Below are 23,615 nucleotides of genomic sequence, written 5' to 3' on the forward strand. Positions count from 1 at the left end.
GTGAAAAGCACCCTGAACTGGGACAAATCAGACCTCGTTTCTGTACCTGATCGTCCCGCACGACGCTGTGTGAACCCACACAAGTCTCCCCACTGGGCTCCAGTGACTTTAAGGTCCCTTATGATGCTGACCATTTGTGGGCACAGACGTAGCCTCCCCAGCCTTCGGCTTCTCCTCTCGCCCTGTCATTAAATACTTAAGAAAACATTACGAACAGGGCCTGTACTTTCCTAATAATAACACCATCCGTGGTCCTTGAGTCAAATCCTGCAGTGATGGGAAAGAGCTCTGTACCTAACAGGACTGCAGGTCGCCCACCTGCTGGTTGCTGCCTCGGCCCTTTACCAGCCCAGCGACATCTTACCATGGATGCTCATCCACGTCATTATCTCCTCCACCTCTTTCAAAGTTCAAGTTCCCGGAGCTCGGGGTCTGGACCCCTTCCCGTTTCCTTCTGTGTTCCCTCCCCTTGTAATCTCAGTCAGCACTGAGGCTGGAGATGTTACCTGTGCGCCAACAAATCCAGACGAGGATGCCTGGATGTACACACGCACACACACGCACGTGCGCATACACAAACATACACACATGCACAAGCACACACACACTCCCAATTCTTTACATCCAACTGCCTGCTCTACGTGCCCAGTAGATGCACCAAGTTCACTGTGTGCAAAGTAAACTCCTGATTCTCCCCCAAACCCACGGATCCCCCTGCAGTTAGCATCAACTCCATCCTTCCAGTTGCTCTGGTCACAGAATCCGGAGGACTCCGTGAATCTGTTCTCTTCTCACATCCCATCGGCCAGTAGCTCAGCCTTCACTGGATGCCTGTCAGCTACTTCCATCACCTCCTTTGCTGTCACCCTAGTCCACCCCCCCATCTTTTGCTTGGACCACGGCAGTAGTCCCCTAACTAGTCTCCCTGCCTCCACCTTCAGCAGTGAGGTCATGGCACTCCTCTGCTCAAATCCCTAAAGCAGCCCCATATCCAGTTCAGAGTGAAGCCAGTCTCCTGACAGAGGATGACAAGGCTCATCGAATGGGGACCCCACCTCTCTAGCCGCTTCTCCTACCCCTTCCCCTGTATTTACTCTGCCTGAGGCTGTTGGGCTACAGAGCATGGCACCTTCTCTGCTGCAGACTGGAGGACCCCTTAGACTACCCTCCACCTCTCTCACTGCCTCCCCGGCCTCTGACCTTCCTGCCGAGCCCCGGGCACCCTGCACGTGCCTCATGCAGGTCTTGGCCGGCTTCTCCTCGAGGGGACCTTCCAGCCCTTTACACACTCGGCTCCAATGCCCGCCCCCCCTGCCCAGGAACCTCCCTGGTGAAGCTTCAAGAGCATGTTCTTCCCTCTACGTGCTTCCAGGAGGAGGTTTACGCAGACGGTTGCAGGAGAGCACACTGCAACGTGCCTGCAGGCTTTCTGGGCTGCCCCTTCCCGAGTGGCCCCTGTCCCGAGCCTCCAGCCCCGGAGGAGGCTGAGTGCGCACCAGATGCCCACTGCCCGCAGGACCTTGTCGGAATAATCGTCCGACGTGGAGTTGCACCACGAAGCAGCCTTCACCTAAACCAGCTCTGGCGTTTACAGTGGGGCTCGCGAGAAGATCCTCATCAGTGCGCTAGATCGCAGAAATTAAGTGTAGCTTCTAAAATTAGTGTTGTCAACAACCCAGCAGCAGAGAAATCAGGCCACAGGACCGCTGAGTATAGAAAAGAAATACGATTCAGAACCCCATAGGGTCAGTCCTTACACACCAAAGGCCCTCCAGGGCTACAAAGGATTCTGCAATGGCCAAGGAGCCCGGGGACACTTCTGCGAGGTGCAGAGGAGCCTCAGGACTGGTCAAGGCCATGAGAAAGGCATCCCGGACCATGGTAACAGATCACATCCCTGGGCATCTGTGAGGACTTAGAGCTCCAGTACTGTCGGTGTCTACAGGATGTCAAAGAGGCTCACGTGGCAACAAGCAGTCAGTGCAGGGAGGTGGCTGGACAAAGTCTGGTCTGCCTTCTGCCGTAGTGATTTACAAAGCAGGCATCTGACTGCTCCTTAGGTTTGGAGCCCTGAGACACTGACCTCTCTAATACGGGCCTGGTGCTTTGGCCTGCAGGTCACTTCCAAACAGACTGAAGAGGAAGGAATTCCTGCAACACGCCTGCGTGGTTTTCGCCTCCTCCGTTCCAGCTCACCTGTGTCTGCTCCCGCCCTCCGCACCTGGAGCTCCTGGCGGTCCCTGTCACCAAGTGACTGAGGGTAGGCCCAGGACACTCTTGAGTATCTGGCCGGAGAGCCCCCGTTTCATCAAGAAGCAGCCCAAACACTTTAGTCAAGGGTCCTTTTAAATATTTAGCGCCATTCTCACTTCTTGATTGTAGGAAGTTCATTTCAAGCTGGCTCAGTGTTTTGAATTGATCTCAAAACTACTGCCGTCACCGTGAGCAGGTCTACGCTACTATTTACCCCCCACTACCTTAGATGTTGCATTTTAGATCAGGTTTACGTGTTTGTAGACAGGAATCTTATCTGGGCTGTCACGCACACTCCTGACTACCCGCGAGCTAACAGAGTAACATGTAAGTCTGCCCTAAAGAAAAGGTGCTGGAATGGTTTGGCTAATAAAGATGGCACACTCATTGAGAGAGTCAGTCCAGCGAAACTAATAACGCGGTTATGCCTTAAGACTTTTCACATCTGTTTTATTCCAGACGTAGTCTTCCAGAGAACAGCCCCGCCATCATGCCTAGTGGTATTCTTATCAAACGTGTTCCTCTTGTCAGCCATTCCTACAAAGCATTCATCAGAGAGCACCCGGCCCAGATGAGGGAGTTGATGACCTGATTTACAGGCTTGGGATAAATCGATTTTCAGTGGGACAAATAAACTGAGAACTAGAAGCTTCTCACAGGCTTGAAACCAGAACTGCTCAGAGGTGCGGGCCTATGGGATAAAAAGAGATGGCTGTCCTTCATTAGCTGTGAGAAAGACAACTGACATAAGTTAGGGGGTTGCTAGGATACTGTACTGACCATTTACAACCAAAGAACAGTGATTCTCAGCCAGGAGCAGTTTTCTGCCCCACGGGACATCGGTCTACGCCTGGAGACAATTCTGGTTCTCGCAACCGGCGAGGTGCTGCTGGCACCTGATGCACAGAGGCCAGGGATGCTGCTAAACGTCCTGCAATGCACCGGGCAGACCCCACAACCGAGAAGTGTCCTGCCAAGTGTCAATAGTGCCGGTGCCAGAGGGCCATTAGGGAAATCACGTTCCAGAAGCTAACGTGTGACCGTAACGATTAACAATGGAAGCACCACGGGAGGGTAGAACCCGCTTTATGAGCTACACAGTGAATGTGCTCCGGATAACAAACCAGGAAGACAGAAAGAACGCAAGGTGTGTGCTGCATCTCCAAACGGACTCAGGTCCTGTCGAGGGAGAAAGGAAGCACCTTTATCATCAGTCCAGAGAAGCCAGAAACCCAGGTGAGAATCTGGGGGACTTGTTATAAAAATGTCTCATTTACTTGGGTCAGAGGAGGGTTTCCAAGGGCCAGGGCCAGGAGAGTCCAAAATAGCAAGTTCTTCCTGGAACTGACAATTGCGCAGCTCTCCCAGGCCTGCCCGTGAGTCCTGGCTCAGCTTTGCAGAGCGGGTTGGGTTGTGCGACATCGAACTGGGAAGGGCTGGACTGGGGAGCAGAGCCTCGGCTTGCAGGCCTGCTTTGGGCCCAGCACAATGTCAGCCTGGATCCCCCAGAACCAGACGTTAGGTAGGACGAAGTGTCAAGACATGGGCCAGGGGAGCACCTGGGAGAGAAGATGGGGACAGAGCTGGAGACCCAGGCCCTCTGACCTGGGGAGTGTGAGAGCGAGGCCGCAGGAAGGCTGAGTGGATGTGGGGACGCAGTGTCCTCCTAAGGGGAGTGTGGCCAGGCCCCTGGGGAGCCTCAGGCCAAAGTCGACCATCAAGGAAGCCATGTCTCTCAAGAACGGCCACGACCCAGCACCTCTGCTTGGCTTGGTCGTTGGCCAAGAGCAGCCGTGAGAAGCGTGGCTGCAAAGCCAACACACCTGTGGGCTTCAGAGAGCAGAGGCAGGGGCTGAAGACCCGAGAGCCCCATCCTGGGGGCTGCCACCAAAGCTGGGACAACGCACAGGAAAATGCACCCAGTGCCGCCAAGTTTCCTACTTTACTCCTTCCTGTGCATCTCCCTTTCTGTGGTCTCCTAACACCTATGCGAAAAATTCCAACCCTCCCTTGGCTGGACTTTCCCCCAGGGGGATGTCTCTGCAGCAGGTGGTCCGTGGAGAAGAGCTGGGACAGAGGGAGAAGAGGGCAAGAATTCGGGTGAGGAACCACGTGCAGTTGGAACGGAAGGTCCCCCTGTTTAGCTTTTTCTCTCCCAAAGACTGTTTTGCATTTACTTCCCTTCAATGGTCTTTTTTGATAAACAAGAGAACATCTGTAATACTGGTCTGTATCCACTGACATGTTACTCATTTTTACCACAAAGACAGAATTGTTGAAGGACATGACAGCTGCTCCAAGATGGGGTCTGCCATAGCAACTGTGTTGTACCAGCACCCAGAGTGATTTGTGGCCAAGGACACATCCCATGCTAAGTCCCAGAGAGAAGCAGCCAGAGCAGAGCCATTAGAAGCCTTCTGCCAACCATGATGCAACATTTCTGTCTTGACTCCAGTCCCATGAGCCGGTGCCCTAGCCCCTGAGTGGTGCTGGTCTCCAGGGATGCTTTGAGTGTTACACGGAATGAAGGGAAGGAGTACCAGCATTCCTATTGTTATTTATTTATTTTTATCTTAGCCTTTTGGTCACCACATATGTGTAGCAACATAGATTATTTCTGCTTAAAAAAATACATTGTGTGTATAGGCTCTAAAACAAAGAAGTTTGGAGACCACTGGTCATAGAGTAGGTCTTCATTTTTGTAAATAGTAGAAAGTGATGGTATGAAACAGGTGGGAGCGGAACTACTCTGCTTGATCAGAGACAGCTGGGGTCCGGGAGTGGGGCACAGACTGCACCCACTCAAATGCGACCAAGCCTGTGGGGCTCTGGGCTAAAGGCCCCCAGGGGGAGGGGCAGGAGCAGGGACAGGCAGTCGCTGTACCTACCAGGATGCCCTGTGCTCACGCCTGGGGCCCCTGGTGTTTCTCGGTTGCTGGGCTCGCCCTCTGGGGCCTTGGGCAGGGCTCTGCCCACAGAGGATTCTGCCCCAGAGGGTGATAGGCACAGAAAGCGTCTGCACACCACCTCAGCACTGGGCAGGAGCTCTGCTCTGAGGAGGGGGCGTCCCCGGGGCTGAGACCCCGGCTCCCCTGCCCACGTGCTGGGTGGGCCCAGCCTCTGCCCAGTCTCCTCCCTACGCCCCCGTCGCCCAGTGGCCTGCTGCTTGGCCTTCACCCTTCCCTGTCTTTGGCCTCCAGCCAACCCCAGCTCCGCTTTGTCCCTGACTTTCCCTCCAGCCCTAACCTTTGCTCTCTCGGCCTTCACGCTGACCCTGTCTCCTCCACCACGTTCAGCGCGACGCAGAAGAGGGGCCTTTGGAAATCTCAAGAGAATATGAAGATATTTCTTAGGTACCCAGTTCCTGGGGCGTGGTCACGTCCAAACACAGGAGAGAGAGATCTGCTGATGGTAACCAGGCCCTTAGCCGATACCTAGGAACCCTAACAGAAGACAAGTCAAACCAACGGAAGAACTTTCTCTTTACTGAAAACCTACCACAGTCACTGCCTTCCCAGATGTCACATCACAAAGCAGCGGAACAAAAAAACTGTCATGAAGAATTGAAAAGAAAGAGGGATGGAGAATATAGGATGCTTTTACGGGGGAAAAACAATCTACAGTGTACTGTGGTTCCCCCCCACCATCCTTCTGAATGCTCTTCCACCACTTCCGCTCTTCAACTGCAGCATAAAATCTGATTTTGGAAACTAAAATTTGATGAAATACCAGTGTTCTAGTTCCAAGCTAGAGCACCCCTCCCCGGCCCTGATCCCATACTAGAGGAAGACTCAGGACATGGTGAAGGTACAAGCAGGCTCCACTCTCCCGCGGGGACCTGGCCTCCAGGGGGGCCCTGAGTAGCAGGCTGAGCTACTCAGAAGGCAGCCGGGGACATGGACAGAAAGACTCTCACCTCTCACTGTGGGCGGTGTGCTTGGTGTGTGGGGCCCTTCTTGGATCCCTGGGCCCGCTCGGCATCTCCACTCAGGCTGGGTCTTTCTGAGGCATCTGAGAAGCTGAGCAGGTGGGGTTAGGGAGGACACGAGACAGGACTGTGACCTTGCACCTCACCTCCTTTCACCAGCCAAGCACACAGCTGCGTCCCTGGCTCTCATGCTGGACTCGGCCCGGTACAGGCGCAGGGTTTTTGGTCCCCTGGGCCTGAACAGGGGGACCTGGGTCACTAGGGCCTCGCGGCTGAGCCCGCAGCGGGAGGAACTGGTCGGTCCCCTGCAGCATGTGTCAAGGGAACGAGCAGGCCCCCTCCCACTAAGGTGCCTCTCAGCCCCGCACTGCTCCCTGAAAGTCTACTTGCAGGGGTGGCAGCGAGCTCAGCAGACAGGCACACGGGGCAGCCCGGTTCTCAGGGCTGCAGAGCACTTTCCACCCGAACTTCGCTCTTCTCAGCCCCATCTGGGTTTCTCTCATCTCAACCCAAAAAACAGAGACCCAGCGGGGCCAGAGCAGCTCAGCTGGGGAAACACAAACCACTTCCAGTACTTTCCACAGAAAAAGGAGAAGAAGCAAAGCAAACAGGGCTCCAAGCCTAGGGGCGTGAACACAGGAGTGGGCGGAAAGGGGCCTCCTCCTCCTGAACCACCATCACGGGCACTCGGGCATGTGCTCCACGGCCTGTGGCAGCCAGAGCAGGACAGGGTCAGCAGTGAGGGGGCCGACGCAGGAGGAGAAGCAGGAAAGGCCCAGACACACGCCAACCCAAGGGACGCGCTGAGACCCAGGCCTGCCGCCTGGAGCCGCCGAGCCCCACACGCCTGCCTGCATCCCTTACGAAGTTCCCAGCCGCCCCAGGAAGTAGGTAAACGAGTTATTTCCTCCTATTTGGTAGACAGGATGAAGAGTCTCGGAGAGGTCCAACCGTTTGCCCAAGGCCGCCCAGTTCACAAGTGCAGAGGCAAAGGCAGAGGCCGGGTCCCGCTTCCACACTCTCCCACAGGGGATGGCAGAAGGGCTCGGCATCCACCATAAAAATAAATCATATTTTATTTAAGTACAGTTGATGTATAATATTATACAATTACAGGTGTACCATATACTGATTCACAATTCGTAAAGGTTATACTCCATTTATAGTTATTATAAAATATTGGCTCTATTCCCCGTGTTGTACAATATATCCTTGTACCTCATTTTATACCTAACAGTAAAAATAAATAAATGATAGAAGAAAGAAAACAGTTGTCCGGGTCATAATAAAGAAGTGGTCCAATCTTCATGGACACTGTTGGGGGCAGTTGTAAGGCAGTGCCCTTTTACTCCCAAAAATCTCACCCTAAACAAAAGGAGGGGAGGGCCCATCAGGAAAAGATGCAGAATCCTCAGAGTGGTTTTCCCCATCCCTTCCCATCTGGGCTTCACCCAAAGAGGCATCCACCCCAGTGCCAAGTAAGACTGGGCACTGTCGTCTCCGTGGGATGAAGCCAGGGGGACTCCCAAGGCAACTCCCGCTTCCCTTGGAGGCTGACGGGCTATTTCCATCTCCACACTCTCTCTTCCAGCATTCTTCTCCCTTCAAGGAGCTGGGGCTCCCTTGGCACTGGGCTCTTTGGAAGAAGCAGGTTGGCTCATTCAGAGAAGCAAAGGCTTCCTCAGGCCTGTCTTCCTAGCAGGGAAATGCCCATAGGAGCCTGGCCCAAGCACAGTCACCAGTGCATTCCTGTCTGCTCTGAATCTGAAGCCCCGCTTCCTGTTCTGCACTGTCCATGGCTCTTCTGAGCTGATCTCTCAATCGTGCCCAGGCCCGCATGGTCCACCGTGAGGGCAGAGCAGGGAAGGGGGAAGACGGGCGTTCACCCACTATCACACGGAGCAGCGATGATGTACGGGGAGGTGCTGTGTACACCGTCAGTTACCGTTTCACCATGAATTGTTAATGTCACATTTATGGTATTTTCGGTGTGTATTTTCTCTTGGGTTTGATAGTCTGGTGATGATAAAAGCAGGTGCCTTTTGCAGTGTGTAGACCAAACAGGACAGGTTGACACGTACCTGGAATTGGATATTGTACCACCCTGGGCATCTCCTTCTGCATATCAAGGATCAATTGATTTCTAGAAGTCTCCCAGTTCATTTACAAAGCTCATTCAAAGTATGAGGATGCCTCTGAGGAGGACAGGCTTCTCTCTTGTTTCTGACCTGTCACCTTAATCGTTGGGTACCGGATACCGGGGAGTCACCCTGTTCCACACGCTCCTTGTGCACCAAGATGAGAGAGCTTCGGGGAAACAGAGCAGCTGAGGTTACAAGTCTGTTTTCCAACAGGGGATCCGACAGGGAGGCAAAGCTCAGCTCAGCCCCGCGTACGCTGAAATGACACCAGCTGGGCTATGAACACAGGTTATTGAAGCTCCGTGTCGACATGTTGGTCGGGTCCCTGCTGACTATGTGACATTAGCTAAGATGCTGGACTCCCTATGCCTCAGTCTTCTCATCTGTAGAATGAAAGGAAGGGATAGATGATCTCCAGCATCCCTTTCAGTCCTGAGGGCTCTACTTTTCTACATAAATTAATATGACTCACCCAGGTGGTGGTGGTTACAGGGAGGTCATGCATGCTCTTGTGACATCACAATAATATTTGTGAAAACGTTGCATGTTCGTGCCCTTACATCAATCTAGAGTCCAATCAAAGCTTCTCTAAAATGCCTGGTTTCTTTTAGGAGCAAATAACCCTGGGCAAGATCCAGCAGATAACACAGCTAGAGCTCTCTGCAATCTCTTTGACAGATTGGGAAATGAATGATGCAATTTTAAGCTCCTACATTGGACCCCGAGAGGACACCAGTGAAGGGACTGAGATTATGAGACTTCAAGGAATGATGGAATTTCCAAAACAGCTTATTTCTGGTTCTGGGCAAAATTACACCTGAGCTGAACGGATGGTTTGTAAGCAGGACATGGAGGACAGATCCTCTTCTCTATGTTCCCAAAGGCACTGCTGGTGCTCACGGTGGGTTTCCTTTAGATTCAGATTCTTCAGACACATCTGGGGCACCTCTGACTTTCCTGCAGCGGCTCCACATCACCTGTGTCTCTCCAATCCAACACCACCAGCAGTTTCCCACCTGAGCTACTCTGGGGGCCTCACCCCTTCCGAGCTTGCTCACCTCTAATTCATTCTTCAAAATGCACAAGAACAAGATTCAATTATGGAAGGCGAGATCCTCACCCCCGCTTAGGTGCATCGTATCAGTGGGGTTCCGTCACTTCTAGAATAAACACCAAAATGACGAACGTGAACGTCCAGGGCTGCTGGCCTCATCGTGTAGCACACCCCTTTCCTCTACGCTCCAGCCAAGCAGGAGAACGTCCCCTGGTCCTTTCTGCTCCGGGGCCTCTGCACGTCCTCTTCACTCTGCCTCTTCCCGGGGTTTGGATAAATTCTGCTCTTCATCCTTCAGACCTCAGCTCAACGGTCACTTTCTCGGGCAAGTGATCTTACCTCCCTGGCAAGTCAAGCCCTTCCTATGGGCGGCACAGACCTCTCCTCCCATAGATTTTATCAGCTCTGACTTCCCTCCACAGGGACACATGTTTGAGGCACTCAGTCTCTCCCGCGAGGCTGTCAGCCTCTTTTCTTTTTTTAGAATGATTCTTTTTTTTTTTTTTTTTTTGATGTGGACCATTTTTTTAAAGTCTTTATTGAATTTGTTACAATATTGCTTCTGTTTTATGCTTTGAGTTTTTTTTGGCCATGAGGTATGCAGGATCTTAGCTCCCCGACCAGGGGTCAAACCTGCACCCCCTGCATTGGAAGGTGAAGTCTTAACCACTGGACCGCCAGGGAGGTCCCGAGGCTATGAACCTCCTGCAAGCAGGGACCAGAGACTTTTGTTCAGGCACTGCATTCCCAGTGCTCAGAACAGTGCCTGTCACGTAGTAATCACTCAATAAACATGTCAGACAAGTGAACCTGCCTGCTACTTGTGGCATCATCGTCAGAGAGGAGCAAGGCAAGACCCCTGCTGCTCAGAAGCCCACAGCCACGAACAAGCACGTCTGAAATCGGCTCAGCTATAAGAAGTGACTCGGTATAAGACACGAGAAGCCCTGTTTCCATTTCCTCGGATTTACTGAGCCCTTCTGATCTCGTCCATAGGAACATGAACCCGTGTAAGTGTCACTTGCTCAAGCACGACTCACCCTATGCCATCAGTGTCCTCTTGTGGTCACAATCCCTCCTCGTATTGCTATAGCGTGTACTTGTTGGCACGGCAGGCATGACTCTAAATTTCTAATAACCGGGCCGCTTCATCAGTACCCGGAGTTGCTTAAACCTGTGAGTGATTTTGTTTCTTATGCAGCCGCTGGCCCACATCAGGGCCCACGTCTGTGTTTACGGAGAGTCTCTCACTCTCAGGCGTGTCTGTGGCGACACGCGACAGGAAATCCAAAAGCACCATCTCCAGCTCTGAGCCGCCGCGTGCATATCTGGTTGGAAGCTCGGGGCTGGTGTTTATTGACAGGCATGAACACTGGAACGAGCAATCTCTACCGCATCCTTCATACATTTCCACCTCCCATTAGCAAAGCCTGTCTGCCCTCACTCTGCAGATGGGGAAGCCGATGGGCAGGCCAGCCCAGGGGCCCAGATGCCTGAGGATTCAATGGATGGAACAGAACGACAGAACAGAGAAGCTGACCCTTAGTACTCGTGTGAGCTTGGCTGGCCACCCGTGCATGTGTCCATCCATTCATCTGCTCACTCGTTCACTCCACAAATGCTCTGTGAGCACGTGTTCTATGTCCGTCACTGTGCTGGGCACCAAGGTCATGTGGGAGGACAAAACGGATGTGTTCCCTACCTTGAGGGACCGCAGTCCAGGGGGGAAAGCGAGGCATAATACAGAGAATCACTGTAAAATATATGGGCCCACAGTGTTAGGCGGGAGGAACCTGGCATCCTGGACTTGGCAGTAACGAAGGAAACGAGCATCGAGAATGCTCTCCTGGGAAAGAGGAACTTAAGCTGAGCCCTGAAGGATGGAAAGGATATTTATCCAGAAACATCATGAAAGGAGGATCAGAGTTTTCCAAGCTCAGGTGGCCTCACAGGGGAAGCCCTTGAGGAAGGAGAGAGCACGGTGTGTTTGAGGGACTGATTCCCGAGCGATATGGAGCACGGGCCAGGCTGTGGCCCGGGGACTGGGTTGAGAGCTTTGGACTCTATTCCAGAGGCAACCCGAAGTCTGCATAGGGTTTTAAGCAAAGGAAAGACAAGCTCAGCTCTGCCTAGCTCATGATCTCTTTGAGAAGCAAGTGAGACCACAGATAACTCTCCCAGGTAGACCACAAAGCGTGATACTTTCATCATGCTTCGTATAACCACTAAGCAACTCCCAAGAGTGGTGAAACAGCATTTGTAAATTCCCTACGGATAAATGTTCACGAATGACCACTCAGGCTGTTTCAGAGAGTCTGTACCTTGAGATGTGGAATACGCTGGTTCTCCGGAGTTGGGTATCAGCATGCCATCTGCCTGTCGCTTACCCTTTCCTGGGAACATGCGAGCAGCCACTCCAATCAGTGGCCTGTGTCCCCATGCACGGATCCATCTGGGCCTTTGGGGGGTGTCTCTGCACAGCATCTCTGCTCATTAAAGGAAAGAGCCTGCATCATAATGATAATGCCTTGCACTTACCCAGCGCATTGCCCAGGGGTGTCTCAAAGCCTTTGGCAAACATTTAATTTAGTTGGTCTAGTGACTGCAGGCGAGTCCCCAGCCTCTCAGCACCATGGGGTCTAGGCAGACAGACAGAGGTGCTGAGAAAGGAATGCAAGGCCGGCCTCGCCCAGGCTCCGGGGCCAAAATGTGGCAGGAGGATGAACGGGGTCTCTGCATCGCTGGGGCAGCGCTCCATGCGCACGGCCATGGCTGACTGCGGTACAGGCAGCATGTAGGCCTGCTGCCACAGCGCCCACAGGGAGAGCACCCAGGCTTGTGGCTACAGCAGGGAGCTCTGCAAGGGCAGAGACGTAAGTCCAGAGGAAGAGGCTACTTTCCTGAAGGGGCTGTGGATGTGACTGTGAGGGTGGCTAAGCTCTGACTTGGAGGCATCCGTGTGTGTGTGTGTGTGTGTGTGTGTGTGTGTGGACACGAGTGGAGGACAGTGAGGGGGGTATGTGTATTCTCACACCTACAGGAAGGGAATAGCAAGCACATTTGTCTTCAAGTTCATCTCTGGTTACAGGGTTTATTCCTGCCCATTCTCAGAATTACCTTCAGTCCCGCCCCGGGCCCCACAAGCACCTCCATCTCAGGGTGTAGACTTGAGTGGTAGAAATCTAGCAGATGGAACTATATCCTTGCCCCCCGTGTTAGTGCCTCCCCACTTAAGGGAAGGCAGAGGCAGCCAAGGCCTCCTGGGTTGAGAAGCAAAGTCTTAGTTTTCCATCAAGAGCATGAAACGGCTCAAGGGGCAGATGTCGCGGGGCCCGGAGCTCGGCACCTTTAGCGGGGTCAGAAGGATTGGCAGAGGAGAGAGGTGCCGTCCCAAGGCGATGCCAGCCTGTCTCCTTCCTCTGATCGCCCGCCCGGCCCCCGTGTCTGGAAGGTGCCACCCAGCATCTGGAGGTGCGAACAGCCACCCCTGCAGACAGCCGGGCTTGTTGGCAGCCACTGGCCCTCTGTGGGCTGATGCCTGAGATCAGCAACAAGAACAGCCAGGCTGGGCCATCCGTGTCTCCTCTCCCCCAGCCCAGGCAGCAGCCTAGGGGCCTCCACCCAGTAAGCCTGGGACAGGACAACCACAGCCAAGGCCGCAGGTGACAGCACCCCTGGAGCACCGACTATCCGAAGCTGATGCACAAGCCCATGTGCAGAGCACCCGAAAATACCACAGAGCAACGTCGGGACCAAAGGGGCGTGTGTGTCTGCTGCCCTAGTTTTCCACGCAGAGAAACCAAGGCCCAGGGAGCTCAAAGTCCATGGGCCTACGGCATCAGGGTCCAAGGGCAGGAACACACTGAATAACTCCCTGTTTTATGGACCTCTGTTCTTGAGGCAGGAGAGTACTTAACTCACTGTACTATGTCTAATCAGAACCTGTATGAAGTCTTGTTGGATAAATGAAGGGGGAGGTTGGACCGTTAGTTCCCAGCACTGTGACAATGACACATATAAGTGGGTATGGTCAGCCTTGCCTTCAGCCTGCTCCACCAGAAGGAATGCCTGCCCCCATCCTGTGCGACACCCCCCTGTTTCTGCCCTATGACTAGGAGACCAGGTTGGGTTTTTTACACTCACCTTGTTGTCATCTAACCTATGCTTTTGGCTACTCCACACAGGTGGAGATAAGCAGCATATGCTGCTGGAATCCCTTCTACAGATTGATAGACTGAGGCCCAGAGGACACTCTGAGACGACTAAACCAACCTGAGGAGAAGGGGATAAACAGGAGGTAATGACTGCAACGTGGGAACAGAAGCCCTCCAGATCAGAGAGCCAATCCTCCCATCAGCGAGCTGGGCCCCCAGCTGGCGTGACTCTATGCTCTGCTTCAGAAACTGAGCCTTGGCCATAACGACAGCAGCCCCCGTGCCCACCTCCATGCTGCCCTGCCATGTCTCAGGCTAGAAGGGAAAGGGCAGGCACAGATGGGTTTGGACTCAAATGCTGCAGGCCGTGGACAGGTTCTCAAGTACACACGAAGTGGGCTGATAGGGACCGGAGGTGTTTGTTAGCAACACATGTCTGAGGTGGGGTAGGGGTTCTGCATTTTAATCTACAACCCCAGCACTCTTCACCTCCTGCTTCTGCAGGCTTGCTTCCCATCCCACTCCTCCCTCACAAAGTCCCCAGACCCACGGTCAGAAAGGCTGCACAGGCCCATCTCTCCTCCTGCCCGGGACCACAAAAGCCCCCCCACTCTCGGCGCTCAGGGTCTCAGGAACATCTCAAGCCTGGAGTGACAATTAAATTGTCAACAGAGACCTCTCCCCGTCTCAGGTGTGGGCTCATTATGGTTTCCACTTGTTACTGTCTTTGCTGTCCCAGAGATTCTGCCTAGAAAAGCAATTCATGGCCATCGGTCTCCCCCCTGGAAGGCACCAGGCGACAACAACATTAGCCTTAAAATTATTCTGGGATGGAAACGTGTTTCACTGAGAAATAGGCTGCAGAGTGAAATGGCATGGAGGCCCAACCAGGTCAAGGTTACGTGACTGCATTAGCCTCTGTCTTTAGAAGCAGGAAAAGTAAATGGCTAACGAGCTGGTATTAACCCTGATGGTAGGAAAAGCATCACTAGCAACAAAGGGGAAAAGTCTATAAACACATAATAAAGGAAGTAAAAGAGGCGAGGAAGAAGTCACAAGTAAGCCATTCGCTTGTCAGAACTTTAGGACACAGCCTGGTCCCGTTTCCCGCAGGGACCCTCCCGAGGTGATGCTTTCCCTTCCTCCGGGTACCTCCAAAGCCAACTTTCCTCCTCCGGCTGAGATGCTCAGGCCAGCTTCCAGCACAATTAGCAGGAAAGAGCAGCCCTCCAGCAGAAATGCCTTCCCTCTGCCGAGCTCATCCTGGTGAGGCCAAGAGGCTGGGGGCTGGGGGAGCCCATGCCCTGGAGCAGAGCCTGCTTCAGGTGGGGGTGCTTCCCCACCAGGGGAGATGAGCCTGGGAGCTCTACAGGGAAGCATCCCCGGGCTCCAGCTCTCTTCAGGGTGCACCGCAATGCAGCTCCAGCTCCTGGGGCTCGCTCCCTCCCCCCTTCGGAAGTGCAATGTTCTGATTCCACGAGAGGAGCCCAAACCCACCACCAGCATCCCAAGGGGTTGAGTGCTGCTGTTCTGCCAGCTGTGCCTCAGCTCAGCGGGAGGACGGGGGCTGGGGGCCCAGAGCTGTCACCCAGGCCAGGGCTCACACCCATGGGAAACTTTGGACCCTCACTCAGACCCAGAGCGCCCACCTGGCTCCCTCTACCAGGCTGGAGCAGGTACTGAGCGCCCTGCAGGCCTTCCCCTCTGAGCTGGTCCTGCTGAAATCCCCTCCCAGGCTTGGATCTGGAAGAAGAGCAACACTCCCCACCCACTCTAACTTCTCAGCCTACAGCAGACAGCCTGGAACGTGCTTACGCAGCGCCCATGTCTGCTAGGAAAAGTGCAATTTTAACACAGATTACAAAACGTGAAACGATGGATTTACTCCTTTTTTTTTTTCAGTCCATCCTCTTCTTCCTTCTTCCCAATAAACTTTTCATTTTTCTGATTTCACTTTGGTAGCTTAGAAATACTTTGGGCTTTATGTTCTTAAAAACAAAAACCAAGTAATTCTGAATATAAAAATGTAAAATTGTGTGTTTTACCCATACAGGATATGTAAGGCTTAAGAATCTTATTATTTATGTCTGTGTATATATGCACAGGATTTTAGGTTTAAGCTCAAGTTTAACCAAATGCATGTGTCTCAATTTGGGGGAAAAAAAAGGAAAATTCTCACTGGGCTGGGGTTTAGGGTAGAAACCCCACAGACCCCTGGATGCTGCCTAAACCCTTGGAAGCATAACCCCGTCCCTTCAGCATTGTTTGAAGGATGCCTGCAGGCATTCAGCTGTCTGCTTGCGAAGACACGCATGCAATTATCAAACCTATTACAACGTGTTGTGTTTTGCAACACTTCCACTAAGCCCATTCTGGCAGGATTGCAGCATCTTACCTGTGTCACTGCCAACAAGTAACTGCTGCGATAGGTGGACCACGTTTAAATGGCTCGGTAAGGTAGGGAAGGCGCTGAGGAGGACCAGGTAAACCCAGATTCCCACCCTACCCCCGATACAAACATTCCAAATTCTGTCAGGGTCATTCACGTTTCAGATGCGGGGAGAAGGAAGGGGAAATGGGATTCTGAATTTCAAAGGCACAATCTGCCCATTTGGTGGAAAGATAAAGAAAGGATGGAGGTGGCAGGACTGTGTTAAGATGAGAAATGCAGGAGCAAAGGAGGAGGAAGGGGAGAGGAAGGGGCTGGAGAGAGAGTGAGGAGAGAGGGTGGTGAGGTGGGGGGGAGGAGGGAGGAGGGGGAGAGGGAGAGAGAAAAAGAGGGAGAGACAGAAAAAGAGATGCCGGCAGATGCAGAGAGGAATCAGGATGTCCCCTCTATCCTGCCGGTCCCAACAGAAGCGGCGAGAAGGATTTATCCCTGGGAGTTGAAGCCCCTCTTCTCCTACCCTTGGGACCACAACTGGTTAAAGCCAGCCAGCACCTTGCACAGCAACTGCAGTGCCTCACAGCAGGTGCACATCTCGAACCCAGCTCACCAGACCCACTGCCTGAAAGGAGAGCGAACCCCCAAACCCAAGCTGCAAGCACCCGTGTGTGCAGGAGCGACGAGCTAAGCAGTGTGTGCGCGCGGCGAGCCCACCTCTCCCCACACACGCAGCTCACACTCCCTCTTCCTCTCGGGCTCCCCTTCCCCTTCCCCTTCTGCTCCGAACCGCCCGGGGGGGGGAGCCGAGAGCCCCTGTTGGGTACCTGGGATGAAGAGCAGGGCGGTTGTCACGGAGAACACAATCCAGCAGGCGGGGTGGTGCATCTTGAGGCTGCGGTGTCCCCGCGGCTGGGCCGGCTGCCGCTGCTGCCGCTGCCGCCTTCCTCTGTGCTGAATTCTGAGCAGGTTTAAATCCAATGTTTGCAAAGGGAGGGAGAGAGCAGAAGAGAGAGGGAGCAGGCAGGCAGCGTCTCGGGTTTTTTGCTGCACAGACACACAACTGGTGAACACCATGAGCACCAATCTGCGCGGGGCGCGGAGCAGACCTCCTCCAAGGCTCGCATTGGTTCCACTCTCCTGAGCGACACGCGGGCACTTTCCAGCTGGGAGGCTGGGCTCTGGGGAGCTTCGGTCTGCCCCATGCTCGCCCCCGCCCGGAGCATGCGTGTGCACTGGTCTCTGGGGGAGATGCCAGCATGCAGGGCTTCCTTCCGTGGGCACCGGAGCCCCTTCGTGGGCGGTGGGAGGGGCTGGGCCTGGCAGTGGGGACCTCACAGAGCAGGGCTCAGAGCAGGACAAGAAAGGCAGTGTGACCAAACCTTGTGCCAATTCCTCACCATCTTTCCTCCTCCTGGTCTCCAGGCTGGGAGGGCAGGAGCCGTGGCCCGTGGGGGGGTCATTCGGACGTTTAAATCAGACGCAATTCAGTTTGCCCAGCAGGAAGATGGGTGCGTTAGGGTTTTTTCCACCAAGGATGCAAAGAGAATTGGCCGAGTTCCCCACAATTAGAGCATCCTCAAGCTCTCCCTAGACTAGATGCCCTAGACGCCGGAACAACTGCTGTGACTGCAGCACAGGCGGGGTGCGTTCAGACTAGACGGCAAGAAGGCAGGAACCAGCTGAAGTCATGGGACATCTCCAAGGTGACAAGGTCACGGAAGGAACCTGTGGCTTTCCGTCTTCCATCCTGGCTTCTCCTGTTCACAGTCCAGTCGGCCCTTCCCGTGGAAGAGCAGCTCCCGTGGATGGTATTCTGGGTGTGCCGTGTGGCAGATTTCCTCCAGCTCCACGCCTGCTCTAAGGAAGGCCTGCAGCACCCACCCCCAGGCCCCCTGGCCCGCCATGGGCTGCGCCCTCTGCTTGCTGAGGAGGTGCCCCTCTGATGGATCCGCTCAGTGTTGAGGATCTGTGAAAAGAACAGCAGAGGGTATTACAGAAGGGGCTGGGCACACAGGGCGCAACTACTTCTGTCCCAGGGTGTCCTCCCAAGAGCCCACAGTGGCTTGGACTCCCCCCCCAGCTCAGTGTGTGCGCAGCTCACCACAGGGGCAGGTGAGTGACCGACCCTATGGGAGACAGTATTCCCTCCCCTTCACCACGATCGCTAATGTTTTCCCAAGTGCCTGCATGGGCACGTATTCACAGTTCCCATCTTAGCTCATCCTCACCGTAGTCCCACCGCATAGCAACACTACTGCTGGACTTTAGTAGGCTGAAACTCAAGTTCAGAGAGGTTCAGCAACTGGCTAAAGGCCACACAGTTAAGAAGGTCAGCATTCAAACCCAGAGCTGTCCTAAACCCAACACCTCACAGTTGCCATTAAGCAGCTATGCCTACCGCCAATTGCCAGTGGGTTATTTTGGTCTGAGTGCCTCCATTTCTACAAAACTAAGACTGTTCCCTTTTAAAGAAGTAAAACAATCAATACTTCCCTCCTTATTAACAAGTCTGAAAGGCTTTCTATACTATGGTGATAGTATCCTCACCTGGCACTTACAAAGTACTTAAAGTCCTTTTTCAAAGGCTGGGAATATAAAGAACGTATTTTGCTCTTGTCTGAAAAGGGTAAACAAGATATCTGCAGACACCATCGAAAAATTCACATATTTTTGACTCTACATAAAAGATACTAGGACATGTACATACTAAGTATTAAGCTCAGATTCTACAGAGCCAGTAGTTGCAAACATGTCATTCACAAGCAAATTCACGTGTGAATTCTTGAACAAAGCCAGAGTCCTATTCATCAGAATTGTCACTGGTGGCTAGATCTGCAGGACAGAACTAGCTTGGGGTGGGTGCAGGATCAGGTGGGCCACTGAAATGAGATGGATGCCCCAGGGAGGGGAAACGGAACAGACAGGCCAAAACCCTTTGGGGAAAAATGGGGAGAGGACTTGGGGGAGTAGGTGGAAGGCACAGTGGAAAAGGCCTTGAATTCTAAACCAACAATATTTAGAAATTCCCTATTGCTGCTGGAAAAAAATAATTTCATTTTAAGCAGGGAGTGCTACAAACAAACGGGAAATAATTTATTGATTTTAATCTGTGTAGAGTGCACAGCATGGGTTGAGGCAGGAGTACTTGTTGGTGGGCCATCCCAGATTTGACGGACCTGGGACAAGGTCATAGCAGTGGAAGAGGAAAAGCAGGGGCCGGGGGGGGAAAGGGCAGAATTAGTAGGGCTTGGTGACTGATAGCTTCATACAAATAACAGGCATCATTTCTGCACCCTCTGGGGACCACGGTTTTCTCAAATATCATATTTTATCCCTAGCCTTGTCTCCCAAGAGGAATAATTACACGTTTTTTGTGAGATAAGGAAACTGAGATTCGGAGCAGTTAGGTGATTTATCCAAGGTCACACAGCTAGTTAGTAACACAGTCAAAATTCAAACCCATGTTTTTCTATTTTTCAAAGTGAATGCCTCCCTAAAAAGAAATGATTAATGTCAAGCACTGTCACTTTTATCCACGAGCCAGGTCCTCTGTCTTTGGCCTACAGATCCCGTATTTATCTTCTCAACCAGCCAGTGTAGTAGGTACTACTAGCCACGTGGTACTCAAAGACTTTAAATGACTCCCCAGTGCTGCAGAGGGTGCATGCACGGAGACCCGGTTTGAGCCCAGGCCTGCCGTCCCCACCAGGGCTGTACCTCGGTGGAAGCATCCGTGGCTCCTGCACCCAAGCATGCACTCAACACGCTTCCCTGAGCCCCAAGGGTGTGCTGTGTCCCGATAGGCTCCGAGGGCACAGCCTCTGGCCCTTCTCAGGAAGGACACACACGCGACCCCTCGGTGAGCTGATGGGGGACAGGAATCAACCTTTTTCAGCCTCTTGGACCCGACACAATGCTGGGCGCTCCATGTGTATTTTCTCTGATTCCCACCCATCCTTCACTGCTCTCCTCCCTCCACAGGTGCAGACGCATACCAGGGCAGAGAAAACCAATTGCCTTCTCCAAAGCTACGAAGCGGCAGTGAACCCAGGTCTTTCTTACTCCAAAGTTTATGTTCTTTCCCTATTTCCCATCAGTTATATTTGTGTTTTTAAAACATCCCATTTTGGGACTTCCCTGGTGGCGCAGTGGTTGGGAATCCACCTGACAATGCAGGGGACACGGGTTCGAGCCCTGGTCCGGGAAGATCCCACATGCTACGGAGCAACTAAGCCCGTGCGCCACAACTACTGAGCCTGTGCTCTAGAGCCCGCGAGCCACAACTACTGAAGCCCGCATGCCACAACTACTGAAGTCCACGCGCCAAGAGCCTGTGCTCTAAGACAGAAGAAGCCAACACAATGAGAAGCCCGCACACCGCAACAAAGAGCAGGCACAGCTCGCTGCAACTAGAGAAAGCCCGTGTGCAGCGACGAAGACCCAACGCAACCAAAAATAAAACTAATTATTTAAATTTTTAAAAAATCCTACGCTAAAAAAAAAAAAATATTTACTACGCGGCTACCAGCGTCGCACAGTATTGTTTTCATTTAAAAAACTTTAATCAAAATAATACATGACAGGGGCTTCCCTGGTGGCGCAGTGGTTGAGAGTCCGCCTGCCGATGCAGGGGACATGGGTTCGTGCCCCGGTCTGGGAGGATCCCGCGTGCCGCGGAGCGGCTGGGCCCGTGGGCCATGGCTGCTGAGCCTGCGCATCCGGAGCCTGTGGTCCGCAACAGGAGAGGCCACAACAGTGAGAGGCCCGCGTACCGCAAAAAAAAAAAAAAAAAAAATACATGACAATAAACAAGGATTTATTGTATAGCATAGGGAACTATATTCAATATCTTGTGATAAATTATAATGGAAAAGAATTTTTAAAAGAATATATATACATATATGTACGTATGTATAACCAAAGCACTGTGCTATATACACTCGAAACTAACACAACATTGTAAATCAACTGCACTTCAATACAAAAAATAATAATAATACATGACATACGTATTTTTTCAAGTTACTAGGACTAAAAGCTCATGATTAAAAACTGCATTCCGAATGCCATTCCTCAGAAGCAACCTTTTTCATCTCTTTTAGTTGTTTTGTCTGGTATTTGCTTCCTTATTTCTTTTTAAAGATGTGCTTATTCTGATATTTCTTGATTTAACAATTTTAACAATTATCCAGCGACTTCCTACTACAGAAGGTGAAGATTCAGCCCTGATCACCACCCCCACCCTGCTCCTCCCTCCACCAACCCAGTATACATGTCATGATTTTCAACTATATCAATTGTTAGCATTGATATTGTTATGATTATTTGTCTTTCCAGTACAACATTTTGCTTTCCCCAGAAATATTTGCCTTTTTGTTTCATTTCTTTAGTTTTCTATGGACCTATTGTTAAATCTCCCCAAACTCCCTGCAGAATTCTAAAATTTGTCTAGTAATTTATAGGCACTACGTTTTAAAGGCATTCCTTCTGCCCCTTCTGTTCCCTGGTCCTCTGCTGTCATCTGGGACTTCCCTCTCCTAAGAGTTCACAGAACCCCGTGTCTCTCTCCTGTTGTCTGGATCTAGGTTTTCTTCCACTTGGTGTTCCTCCTTGTTTTAATATAACAAATCTCTTAACAGTCTGCTGGGAAAGCATACATAGGTGGTCATTCGGGCAGGGATCTTGTTTATTTGAAAATGGCTTTATTCTAATCTCACTCAACTTATATATAGTTAATTCAGCTGCAAATAGAATTCTAGGTTTAAAATCAATATCGTCTCCAAATGCTACAAAGCCATTTCTCTGTTTTCTTCTAAGCTTAAGCATAATTGCTGAAAAGTCTGATGAATGTCAATTTGTATTTTTTGTATGTGAAATGGCTCTATTTTCTCTCAGTAAACACTGAGGGTGTTCTCTTTACCCATGGCTGCCCGAAATTTCACAAAGATGTTTCCTAATGTGGGTCTCTTTTCTTTAATTGTGTCAGGCACTCAATATACTATTTCAATATAGAAAATTCATGTTCTGCAATTCTGGGATTTTTAAAATTTTTCTGTATTGTGCCTTTGAAATTTTTCTCTCCTCTATATTATTCATTCTTTGTGGAATTCTTATTAAATGGACGTTAATCTTCTGGATTAGTTCCCTAATTTTCTTATATTTTCTCTTTTCATTTATCAAGATGTCCTTGGTTTTAACTTCCAGTACTCCTACTGCTTTTTTTAAAACTTCTATTACAAATTATTAGTTTCCCTCTGTCTTCTTGTGGTCTGATCTTTTATAGCGCCTGATCGTGTTCTCTGGGTACCGTGTCTTCTCGCATCTCTCTGAAGATGTCAATCATAGCTTCCGAAGTTCCCCTGTGGGGTAGCTCAGGCTCCATTTCCTCAGAGTCCTTTTATTCTGCTCATTTGTTGTCATCTTTGTCTTTCCTGCAGGAAAGCCTCCTCAACTGTCTGGTGATCTTTGGCCTTCCTTTCCTATTTAAGAGCAAAGCAATAAAAGCCTGACTGGAATCTCTGTGTTCATCAATGGAGTTTATCTACCTGTGGACCCTTTAAAGATGGCGAGGCTGGGAACTGGCCTTGGGACCACTTCCCCAAGTGTTAGTCATGGGGCTATTTTTGTCTCGAGCTGGAGGCGTTCCCCATTCTCCTGCCAGAGGGTAAAGTCCTGGCTTCCCGCGTCCTGAGGAAGGCCGGGGGATTCTCCACTCAGGGTGGGGACCCTCCGCCTCTCTGCTTGCAGTGGGACCCTCAGCTCTCTTCTGGGGCTGAGCCCGGAGCTGCCTTCTTCAGTTCCTTCAGAAAATAGACTTCCCACTCATGCAGAAGTGGGGAAGCAGAGAATTCTGGAGTGGGTGTGTCTAACACAGACTTTGACCCACCCTTTGTCTTTGGCGCCTCCCCATTTCTGCCGCCCACGGAAACCATGGCTGTCCTTCCTGGACCTCCTGGTTCAGTGGCACACCGCCTGGTTCTAGCTACCGCTTCCCTCCGCACATCCTCACACCGCAGCTTTCTTTACTCCACTGAATCACCTGCCACTCGTTTTATTCTTTTTCCAAGAAAAGTTCACACCCATTTTTATTTCCTCTTCCAATTTTTATTTTTTGTATTTGGGGTTTATACCTTGTTTACGCTTGGCTACCATCTCTGTGGGATTTGAAAGATACCGGAGGCCAAGAGGGAGGCTGGCCCTCTGTGATGGACTGCGCTTAGTGCCTGGATTCAGGGAAGGTCACACACAACTCTCCAACACCTGGCGTATCGGGCTGTTTACAGCATCAATGTGTCCCAAGAGACCGAAAGTCAAGGGAGACACCAGGACTAGAAGGCACATCTCCTAACAGGTAGCCTCTCCCATCAGCCAATCCAACAATGAACGTCCGGTGCAACGGTTACTACTGTTCTTGCTGCTGTTTCCAATCAGATTAGCATCACCCTAGTTCATATACAGCCCAGAAACTGCTAGATTTGCTCAAGAGCATATCTTACCCAATCTCACATCATCATAAAGCCTTCTACTTAGATATGACTGATCAAATGTTAGCCAATTATTAAAGAAAATGGCATCCGATTTTCACCTAAGTAGCAATTTTTTTTTCTTCCCAAAACAGCTTTTGAGCAAGAGTGGAAATATTCTAGCCAGTAAGGGAGAAAAGCTATCACCCCTTTCGGAAGTGGAGTACAGGAAGATG

The 23,615-nt window shown here is 51.7% G+C and overlaps 1 protein-coding gene across 2 annotated transcripts in view; it reads right to left on the reverse strand.

The window, feature by feature from the left end:
• The window catches only part of LOC101270320 (opioid-binding protein/cell adhesion molecule), a 1,084,701-nt gene extending 1,067,399 nt beyond the window's left edge, over positions 1 to 17,302 (reverse strand). The window contains exon 1 of one of the 2 annotated variants that reach the window (XM_049714323.1): positions 16,741 to 17,302. In XM_049714323.1, the coding sequence (XP_049570280.1) occupies positions 16,741 to 16,990 (250 nt within the window). In that variant the 5' untranslated portion in view covers positions 16,991 to 17,302. The remainder of the gene's footprint in view (positions 1 to 16,740) is intronic. The other variant, XM_012536988.3, reaches the window with a different exon arrangement.
• Between the last annotated feature and the right edge of the window lie 6,313 nt (positions 17,303 to 23,615).

The sequence above is a fragment of the Orcinus orca genome, chromosome 8, assembly GCF_937001465.1.
Source record: "Orcinus orca chromosome 8, mOrcOrc1.1, whole genome shotgun sequence".
NCBI classification, from domain to species: Eukaryota; Metazoa; Chordata; class Mammalia; order Artiodactyla; family Delphinidae; genus Orcinus; species Orcinus orca.